The sequence below is a fragment of the Micropterus dolomieu genome, linkage group LG11, assembly GCF_021292245.1.
Source record: "Micropterus dolomieu isolate WLL.071019.BEF.003 ecotype Adirondacks linkage group LG11, ASM2129224v1, whole genome shotgun sequence".
NCBI lineage: Eukaryota > Metazoa > Chordata > Actinopteri > Centrarchiformes > Centrarchidae > Micropterus > Micropterus dolomieu.
This window is the reverse complement of record NC_060160.1, coordinates 17528654-17540203: the sequence shown is the minus strand read 5'-3', so window position 1 is coordinate 17540203 and position 11550 is coordinate 17528654. Positions and strand designations below refer to the sequence as shown.

At 40.9% G+C, this 11550-nt stretch overlaps 1 protein-coding gene across 1 annotated transcript in view; it reads left to right on the top strand.

The window, feature by feature from the left end:
* Positions 1–11550, top strand: part of eml5 (EMAP like 5) — a 42475-nt gene that overhangs the window by 1050 nt on the left and 29875 nt on the right. The window contains exons 2-4 of the mRNA XM_046063139.1: positions 7931–8090; positions 10025–10123; positions 10603–10671. Of these exons, the coding sequence (XP_045919095.1) occupies positions 7931–8090; positions 10025–10123; positions 10603–10671 (328 nt within the window). The remainder of the gene's footprint in view (positions 1–7930; positions 8091–10024; positions 10124–10602; positions 10672–11550) is intronic.

Sequence of the window (11550 nt, the reverse complement as noted above, 5' to 3'; positions counted from 1 at the left end):
CTCTCTCTCTCTCTCTCTCTCTCTCTCTCTCTCTCTCTCTCTCTCTCTCTCTCTCTCTCACTGCTATAGATTGCACTGCTCCCTGCCACTCCTCAGGGAGTGGGGGGTAAAACTAATAGTCCAAAATGCAAAGATAGTTAATTTATAAGGATATCAAACTAGAAAAGCAGCAAATACAAGTTTTTCTTATTAAATGACTTTTAATTGTTTAATGAAAAATAGTTGACCATTCATTCTGTAGATTCTGGAGACATTCTTTTCTTTGCTGGCAATTTGCCTGCACGCTGGGTTTCTTCACTATCTGCTAGCAGACATGTTTTAAAACCTAATTTATTTTAGAACATAAAAGCTTGAATGTCTTGTCTTTTCAGCACAGGCTGAACAATAATACATAATAATACAAGGTGCAATTCTGAAAAAATGCACTTGAACAGAGCTGTCCTTGAAGGGATCCTTGGATTGGAGATCTTTCTTTGGGTTGTGGTAAATCATCTCTGCGTGGCCAAACAAACTTTGAATCACCTGCAAAGTAACCAGTTTTACATCACACATGTAATGATCCTTCTGCCTTTCCCAACTGTTTCCCAGCATACCACACAATAACGACCTGTGTCCAACACTCCAGCGCTTGTGTTGACATGTGTGTGTGGGTTGGCCTGGAGATGACTAGCATTATATACTGTGTGTCGGTAGTCAGCTGGGCTCCCGCTCCATTATTCATGGGACAATAGAGATACTAACCCTCCGCTGCCCTGTGGGTGAAGTGCCTGAGTTCAAACGCTTACTGGCTGAATCATGTGATATCACACATGTTTGATGCAAAAATGCAGCGTGCATTTGTAAAAGTAACAGTCTGGTACACCATCAAATTGGTCATCTGTGCTCTTTACTGCACGCAAATGTGCAACGATTCACTCAAATCAGGCTCATTTAGGCTTTTGCTGCCACATGCTTTTTTCTGCAGGCTGTTTGGTGATGTGAACATATTTACAGAACAAGCTATACATATCTCTTGGGCTGTATGTTATTGTTGACGCAGACCAGGTAATAGTCATTTTAAACTCAGATCACAGTGGAGTGCTTGTGTGGCTCTCACAAACACTTTCTTTTACCTAGACGTCTATGGCACAACCAGGAGCAATCGGTGCTGTATAACTGTTGGACTGCTCTCACGTTGCACTAACTCATGTGGAATAGATGCAGCCCCCTCAGATAGTACTGCGACTCAAATCTCTCTCTCTTTCTGCTCATCTCTGTTGCTTCTATTTTTCTTTTTTCCATTTTGGTTGCTGCTATATTTTGTTTGTGCTTGGTGGTTTACTTCATGAATTAATTGCTGACTGTGTTTCTCCCTCCTGGTTTTATCTTGCCCTGCAGCCTGTTTTAACTGGTCTGATGTGGAGGAGCTAATAGGCAGGTTTTCACATGAATGGAAGGCTGAGCTCTCTATGAGAGCAGACAAGGATGCAGGATAGTCTCGCTGGATAGCTGGTGTGGCACTGTAGTGTTGCTTTTTGAGGAACAGGTTATTTTGGTCAATTACATTATAGATTGAGGATGTTAATAAGCTGTTGTTAAAACTCAATTTCCCTCCAGCAATGTTGTAAAATGAGTAGATCATTGAATAAACTGTTATAAGTTATTCTTTCCTCACATCTTTATGTAATTTTCCACAATATTGCAGCACGGATATTTATTCCAGTCTAAAACTCACAGAACCCAAGGCTACTGCTACAGGAGTATGTCGAATACCACAAAGCTTGCTCTCTCCATTTTGCAATGGTGCTGACACACGGGACATGTACACCTGAACAACGCACATGAATTCCTTTCAAAAGACAGACATGCACATGAAAAAATTAGCTGAATGACTAAAAGATGTTTTGAGTGTGTGTGATCCCATTGAGTTCCCATAACTGTTTGCAAAACAGCGCACACAGTCCAGTCCAAGTAAAGAAGAAAGGTGCAGGTGAGGGGACATATATAAAGTCAGCATTTGTGAGACAAAACTAACAAATGAGAATGAGAACAAATGGGAATAGTAGGGTACAAACTACTAATTCATATGTTCAGTCTTTGAAGATGTCTGCCTCCGGACCTTGTGTAGTTGATTGGGTCTGTGTGTGGAAACCATAGACTGTGTAAAACATGGACGTAGTCTCCATGACGTCACCCATAGGTTTCTGAAAAGCGATTGTGAAACTTAATGGGGTGGCTCCTGCCGTCGCCATCTTGGCAGTGCCTGACTCTGCGTAACTCCCCGAGCTACACAGCTAAACTCCTGTGACAGCACCCACCTGTCACTCAAAGCAGCCACGCCCTAAATGATGCATAACTTTAAGCCTTAATATCATTTAGGCTAAACGGGTGAGCTATTTTAAATATTCACCCCCACACAGTTGTCATGAATGGGGAAATTAGCCATAGAGACCAGGCTGTATCAGGCTGTAAATGTGTAAATTTCTGCTGTAAAGTTGGGCATTTTAACATGGGGGTCTGTGGGGATTGACTCACTTTTGGAGCCAGAATCAAGTTGCCAATCTAGCAACTGCAGTTTTTGGCATTTCCATGTCGGCTTAATTGTTCAGCTCCAGAGTTTGCTGCTTGGTCAAAACTTACCCAAGGAATTGTGTCCATAACACCAATGATCACAATTTTTGACATGTTTAGCAAATGTTTGGTCAGATTCTTATTTATCAAAACTCATAATATTCTTTAGGCTTGCCTATTCTTTTACATTTAAAAAGCATTTTGTATATGTCACTTTCTGTACCAAAAATCAGGTATTGCTTTGGCATCAGCATCAAAAATAGCCAACCCTAGCTTTATTTTCTGCTGTAATTCAAAAGCTTGGCTCATTAATATTCTTTGTTATGATAGAGAGTGAGAGTTAATGAGAGGGTGTTATAGACACAGGAATAAAAGGCTGTCTCATATTACAATATCTTGTTAACTTTATGATGGACCACAGCCAGAGTTAAGGATTATGGATGCCAGACCCAGGCTGCAGTGAATACATTTCTATTAATATTGCTGAGGAATTTTCATTAAACTCTAATATAATAATAAATAATGTTTTTTTTTGTAAGAATTAGCAGGAAGAGTGGATATGATAAATGTATCAGGTTGGCAGAGAACAGTCTTGCACCTTTGAATCTGTGAACCGTATGAGCTAATGTGAACTGAGCTTAACTCAAAACTGTTGAAAAATGTCCTGTAAAGTCATCATAGTGTGTTTAATATAAATTCAATATAGAATATTTGAGTTTCTAACAATATTGCTGTTGTACAAATTAGGGCCGTGCAGGTGAAGCTTATGACTCTGGTGTATTAGGTGAGTGTGTGGAAATGTGCTTTCAGTTTATTACTGTTACTGACAACAGTTACGAGAGCTAATGCTTTTCTTAACACTCAGTGTTAAGAAAAGTGTGTCAGTTGCTTTTCTTCCAGAGCTCAGTCCTCAATAGAAGCTAATGAGTTAAACCTAAATATTAACAGGTGATGTATTTAACGGCTCTCAGAGGTAAAATCTGGGCCTTATACTAAATTAGATTACCACTTAAAATGAGAACCATGTTAAAATGGTCTCTGTGATCTTTTCACATTTAAGATATTGTGTAACCTCTTGGTTACTCAAACAGCATCTACAATAACCAAGCCTCTTATGATGATGTACAATCAAGCAATTAAAATTTTGGATAGGAAGCCTATAAGATCACTTCATTGCCATGTTCTTAAGAAATTAAATATGTTAAGTTTTGATCATTTTATTAAATGTGCTTTTTAAACGCATCTATATCTATCCTACATAACCAGCCTTCCCAGGTGCTCAGTAACCTTGTGGTTCCATTCAGAGCTTCGGGCTCAATAACACGTGGAGCATCCAACGGGAATTGTAAGGTGTCCTTACATAACCCTCATTTGGACAAACAGCCTTTTCTATTCGGGGTCAAAATGTGGAATTCCTTACCTACAGTACTCAAACTGGATCCTGACTGGGATCATCTTAGACTCAAACTGAAACAGTTTTAAAGAGGGATCAATCATGTAGTCATGAATGATCTGGTGCTTCTTGTTTTATGATGCTTTATTGTATTAGTTTGTGCCTTGTACTGTTCCGTCAGTATGTTCTTGTTGAGTTCTGAGTTTTGTGTTTTTAATGTATGTACATTTAAAGGCCCATCTAGACACTGGCATTGCAAATTAGCTTAGGCTCTAAATGTTATGGTATGTGCATTGGTATGCTATTTTTCCCATACAAATTAATTAATTATCTACCTTCCTTTATGTTTAATGTGCATTAATAAACAGTTGTGGTGATGTATTTCCTAAATCATTGTCTTCTGCTTACTTTTCTGCTGACTACTACTGTATTCAGTCATCTACCTCACTTTTAATCACCACAAGGAAAAACTAGAAACAGGTCCAATACAAGAAGATCGAGTGAGAACCTTTACTGTTGGTGACAATGCTGTCTGCGTCCCTTTATTTCTTACCTTTAGACCTATTTCCAGGTGTTCTGTGCGGAGTATCAGTGAGATTCTGAGGTATTAGGTCCCAACGTCACTGTGAGTAGCTGCCAGGCCACTCTGTACAAGGCAGCGTGGTCTCTAAAGAGCAGATCTGACATCCCCAATTAGGATCCTCCAGAGTTCAGTACAGTTACTTAGCACAATGGCATGATTCAGCAGGGTTGTCGCTGGGACTGAAAGAAGAAACTCGGACAGAGGTGTCATCCAAGTGGTGTCGTGAATGTTGGAAGCGGCTGCACATGCTTCGATATTTTGCTCACTTTACCCTCCCTTAGAATCAGCCCAGATGTCAATGATGCCAAACTGTAGATGACTATCATGCATTGAGTAAGGAATATTTTTGACCAAATACCTCAATATTAATAAAGTGTATATTGTATAGCATATAGTGGTGCTTTCAGAAGATATTAATACTATTTATCAGTAATCTGGATATGATGATAAATTATTCCTGTTAATCTTACTTACAGACAGAAAATGTATCAACTATTGATAATTTATTTAATTTATAAAGGAAAAATATCAAATTAGTCCAGCTTCTAAATTGAGAGGATTTGCTGCTTTTCTTTGTCTTATGTTATAGTAAACTGTATATACTGTATTTAGGTTTTGGACTGGAGGAGCAATTTGAAGACGCCACTTTGGACGCTTTGGATATTGTGATGGTCATTTTTATGTTTTGACATTTTATAGACCAAAGGATTAATCAATGATGAAAATGATTATTAGTAGCAGCCCTGCAAATAAGTAAATATAATAAAATAATGAATTGTATCACAAATCCTAGAAATAGTCTGGAATCAGGATAATAATAACTAATGGTTATGTTCTTTATAGGTAAACCTGTCAATTATTTTTTCAATAGATTGATTAATCGTTATCTACAAAATGTCAGAAAATAGTGGATAACACTTTTTACAAGTTCCCAGAGCCTGAGGTGACATTGTGAAAGTGTTTTTTTTTATTGTTTTTATCTCTAATACACAGTTAAATAAAACAGAGAAAAACAGAAAATCCTTATATTTGAGAAGGGTGAAGCACCCAGATAAATGATTTAACTGATTACTTGATTATTATACCAAGAAATGTTCTGCTGATTGGCTAATCAAATAACTGATTAATTGTTTCAGCACTAATATTGGCAGTGCCTGACTCCAGTGCTCCAGAACGCCACTAATTTTGGTTTTCTGAAGTATTTGAGGACAAAAAAAATCCAGCTAATGTTCTGAGAGAGGACGTTTTCCTTTTCCTGATCATGTTCAGCCAGAATGTAGCCCAGGTTTTTTGCCTATGTTACCCCCCTTTTTTCCATCTTCTTCTGTGTTCCTTTGACTATTGAATAGAGTAAAGACCCACCATCTATTGCTTACTTTCATCCCAGGTTTTCTATTTTCAGCTTTATGCACCCGGTGTATGGGCAGGTGTTTCAGATGTAGTTTGATGGGCAGCTGGATTAAAAACACTTTGTGGAATCCTGGGAAATAACCCCGTACTGTATGGACCATCAAAAATGTGCTAATCCTCTTCTTCTCTTTAATCCACTGTACGCATAATCAGACAAAGGAAACTACTGCTGGGGAATGTGAGTCAAAGTTGTCTCAGGTACTCTATCATAATTCCTGCCCATATATTACATAAAAAAAATTATTGTATTGATCATATTTTAAGAAGGGAAAACATTTACGCTGGAGTGGGTAAAGATGCATCTCGTGCTCTTCCTGTGCTGCACCTTTGCGTTTTCACCGTGAGAAATCAACTCTTCAGGCTGTTTATTCGCCTCATATCTACATGAAAACAGGCTGTTAATTGCTGCAGTATTTAGCTAGTTTTGTACTACAGGACTTGGCAGATGGAAGACGCTTCAAACAGCCGTAGCCAATATCAAACAGGAGAACCGAGCTGATGCACTGCAGGCTAAGTCATTAGTGATGGCATTTAGCGAGCTCTTCAGCTGACAGAAATGTAAATGAAACAGTGATCTTGTTGCAGCTGGCTTAAAGATTGCATTGGATTTTCCAAGCAGTAACATGGACATACTGTACATAAAACCTGTAGTATATGAGACATAAGTTAAGTGAAAATCTGGCAAAATGTCAGGGTTTCCTGCAAATATTTTTTAGCCTGAGATTATAGCTGTTGGAGATGTTCTTCTTTGTATTACTCCAGCGTCAAACCAGACAGATTTGCTGTGCACTACTTACTTGCTTGTACCAAAGCAGTTTTCCTGTCTGTCTGCGTCTCAAAGTGCTCTAATCATTTTTCCCCCTCTTCCTATGAATGCTATTTTTAGCTTCTTTGCTCTGATTACGTAATTGATAAAAAAGTAAGATGAGAAATTGTGCCAGGTTGGAGAGAGGTTCAATAAAGAAGGTGGGGAAGTGTAGGTGATGAGAGAGAACAAGGAGGCAGGGTTGAGGGAGGACAAAGATAGGGGCTGTCACATCTAACCCACCTCAGCTTTCAGAGATGTTACACCACCAAAGGTTTGTCAAGGCCGTGGTGACAGCGAGTTTCGAATGCAGATGAGGTGTCAAACAAGTCAGACAGAAAAGATTCGGACTGACAACTTGGACAAAGAAGGAGACTTAGATTGAGCTATAAAGAAAGTACAAGTGGAAGAAGGCATTTATAGAGCTGCTCGGACTCAGCAGGTCGATGCTGCCTGCCCTGAGAAGCCTCTCCGGCCTGCTGTCTGAATACAAGCCAGGATTAGAAATTCTGGAGAGCAGTTGGCAAAACAGGCAGCCTGATTATAATGGAGGGAGCTCCGCCGCAGCATGAAATATATAGGCCAGGATAAGGCAAGAGGAAGAATTGCCCAGTGAATCACTCAGGCCTGCATGGAACGTGACTGGCGGCTGCTGAAAGGATGGGTGGAGCAGGGGGAGGGAGTGACAGCTTTATGCAGCAGGCTGTTGCTCAGCTGTAGAGTGGGAATGCTTGTAGGTGGGGGAGGTTTGAGTGTAGGAGGGGGGGTTGGAGGGTGGATTATGTAACAGTGTTACAAACATATGCCTGGTGATGAGAGGAAACCCCAGATGAATTAGAAAAGGTGAAAGGCACAGAGAATAGTTTAAGGGACGCTGAAACAGTTAACAAAATGGAGAAAAATGAAATTTAAAGATTCACCAGTACTGCTTTTCATACTCTAGGAACAGCCCGAAGGCATGCGTGAAGCCAGGCTGTGTCTATTTGAGCATGACTGAGTTAATTTAACCATGTCACCTCATCAAGCTGCCCTTCTGCTTCCATACTCAGACCCATCACAGACTTAATGTGTTCATCTCATCCCAGTGGGTTCCGCTGGGAGGGTGAATCCCTCATCTACTCCCGGCACACACAAAAGCACACAAAATGCCAGCGCTAACCAGATGCTTTCTCTGCCTCTCTCTCTACAGTTTAGCTCTGCATCCGGAGCGTGTGTTGGTGGCCACAGGACAGGTGGGCAAGGAGCCTTATATCTGCGTATGGGACTCTTACACCGTGCAGACTGTGTCCATTCTCAAGGATGTGCACACACATGGCGTCGCCTGCCTGGCCTTTGACCTTGAGGGACAGGTACAGTTGTGACACAGTAATGCTTATGTTCAAAGTAGGAGAAACTACAGACAGAGCTGAAAGTGTCAACTGAAATGTTCAGTTTGAGAGGCACCGCGGCAACAATTAAAACTCCACTCAAGAGCTGCAGGCTGGCTTTTGCAGCTCGCCAGCTCGGGCTGAGTTTCTGAATGACAAATCTGTGATTACTCCAGCAGTATTTGCTGGACAGCTGCACCCAGACATGCTCTATTTGGTTGATTTTACAGGAAAACAGTCAGCTGCAAATGGTTGGTACTTTGCATTGCAGAGTTTGACAGGACCTGGTTGTGTCAAGGTGAGAAAAGCATTAAAATACCCCAGGGAGTGTGACCATGCAACATATACATGTCATTTCACTGGGATTTTCAAGTAACTTGCTATTTTCATGTTATCTTTCGAGCCAGCTCCCCACAGACTTGCCACCAGTTAATATTTACACACTGCAGCCTCCACCTAATGTTGATTTGGACTATAAAAATCAATACTCCGCGGAACCATCTCTAGGTTTTTATCTTTGCACGCCTCCCTCTTCCTCCCGTAGGAGCTCTCGGAGTGGAGTTATACCTCCTGTATTTTGCAGTAAGAGACAGGGAGATGACCCCCGTGTTATTCTCCTGCTCGGGTAGAGAGCTGGGGATTTAGATGGAATGTGACAGTGTTTAAAGCCAGAGGAGGCTCAATCGCTTCTCAGTTTAGCGACTCTGTTTACTCTCCATCTCTCCCCTTCCTGGATCAGAGGAAGTCAGAGTCCAACAACCCAGTGAAATCCCTTGTGCCATTACCCCGTCCATCTATTAAAGTAATATCAAAAAAATACACTGATGTTTGAGACATCTCTTCAGTATGAGCTGCAGTTGTGCTATCTGGTACGAAGAGTGTAACTCATGACCTTTGTTTTACTTGTTCTGTTTGATCCAGTTGTCTACATGCCACATACAGCTGTGGTTGAGGTTACACTGAGTAACATTTTATATGGTTGCTATGTCTTGATTAAAAACCCATGGTCTGTATCCACGATTGCATAGATATTTCCACCTGAAACTATAATTGCCCTTTTATTTTGGTGGTTATTTAGCAGATTAAATGTTTACCTTGTTAACCATGTTAGTTTAGTGTGTTAGCATGCATGCCAATTAGCACTAAACACTGTACAGCTGAGGCTAATGGGAATGTGATTTGTTTTGCAGGTATTTGATCATAAACCAATATATTTGGGCAACATGTGACCTCATGGTTAAGGGATCACCAAAGTTATTACACTTCACCTTGAGAGGAACGTGAATGTGTGAACCAGATATTGTGGCAGTTCATCTAATAGTTGTTGAGACAAAAACCAAAACCTCATGGTGGCAATAATGGAAAGGATCACCAAATTCATAAGAATTCATCATCTGGGGAACATGAATGTTCATGGCAATCCATTCAGTGGATCAATCACACCGCCAGCATAGCTAAAAGAATTACTTGAGTTTTCAAAATATGGATGTACTTTTTAACCCCCTCATCCACATAGTTTCACTGGGTTTCATCACACAGGGCCTCTTCACAAATCATTAAAATACAGACTGAAATATAGACTAATTTGATTCAGTACTGGATCAAAGAGGACATCCATAAGACACCAATTTCCATAAGAGCTGCTTTCTCCTCTTCTGCTCCACTGGCGCTGCTACTGCTGCCTACTCATTCACTCAGCTATAGGAGGCTCCTCCAGCAAAAATCACTCAAATGTGCTCACTGGAAGTGCCAGGGGCTGGACAACTGTTCTGTTCTGCTCTGTAGCCATTATTAGCCCTTTCATTGTGGCCTGCCATGCTACAGTGGAGGTACTTAAGTTTGTTTTGCAGTGATTAGTGCAACAGAGCATAGTCTGTTCAATCTGTGATATGAGTTGTTCTTTGCTCTCTTTGCAGTGTTTGGTGTCCGTGGGTTTGGACTCAAAAAACACAATCTGTGTGTGGGACTGGAGGAGGGGGAAGGTTCTGGCAGTCGCTCCTGGTCATACAGACAGGGTAAACACTTTCTTCCTCCACTGTCTCCGTCACAAGCTCAATATCGACTGCCTCAAATAGCTATAAATGTAGGATAGAGCGCCTGCCCAAAGGGGGCATAAACAAGTTAGGCCTGATTGATTGTGAGCTTTCCAGAGTCTGTCTGAGAGGGTGCATGGCTAATGAAAAGGAATTTTAAAAAGATGAATACAGGCAGCTGTTGTTTTCAAATTCAGCCCCCACACATTACAACACAGCCAGTGCAAACACACACAGACTCAGACTTAATTTCTTCTCTTTACATTTTTGTCCTTTTTCCACTCTAAACCTTTTGTAAGAAGTCCAGACTTTTGATTAAATTTGAATAGAATTTGAATGGTTGAACATCACAGTAAATAGGTACATTGAAGAACAGTATGCTACATAATGCATATATGATGTTGTGGTGATTGTGTAACAATGAGAGGATATTTAATGCATTGTATGTTTTCTCCCCACAGATATTTGACATATCGTGGGATTTGTACCAGCCAAGCAAGCTTGTAAGCTGTGGTGTCAAACATATCAAGGTACAGCCATATCCTGGTCCTTTTACATCCCATAAATTACAGTTGGCTCTTGAGCATAAAATATGAAAACAGATTATGTTTTTTAGGAAGTTTGAACAATCTGTTGTCTCCATGCCCCTTTCTCTTCTGCCTTGTCTCTGTCTCATTGCCATGGCCATATCAAAGTCTTAAAATAGATTGATGCAAATTCACTTTTTTCCAGAGTCCATGGTTATTAGGCACTTAACATAAGTAGGACAGGCAATGACTCACGGTTTCTTCCCTCAAATCTGTAGTAATCTGCACTGCAGCGAGGAAAAATGTTCCTTTTTTATGGGGAACCATGATTCTGCTACTCCGCTACTCTTTTCAGCTCTCCTCATTCAGCTTTTAAAACCCCTCTGCTGTACAAACTGCAGCTGTACTCACTTCGCTCTTTACGGGGCTATCTCTATCACTTCTTTTTCACAGAAGAGTGGTGTTCATAAATCTTTGATGAGTTCATGCAGGGTGTCTTTCCCAAGCTTTCCCCTGGGATATGTAGTAGCGTTCCGTAAGTGGCACGGCCAATAGGAAATAACAATGAGTTCAGAGCCACAGAGGAAGCTTATTTCCAACACACTGGGAAGAGAGTGAACCATGCACAGATACGAAATGCCCGCTGGCCCTGTGAGGCTAAACATTGCACTGCTGTTGACTGGGTTTGATGCAAGCGGCACATTTAGCCTATACCGCATGTGTTTCCCAGTGGTGTAACATCTCACTGATGACTCCCTCGTGTCAATCCAGCTTGACCTGCCTCCGCTTGTAGTAATTCCCCCTTGAACTTTTCCACCACCACCATGGCACAGAAACCCCCTCTGACCAATGCACCCAAATCCCCCCCCCCCCCCCCCCTTC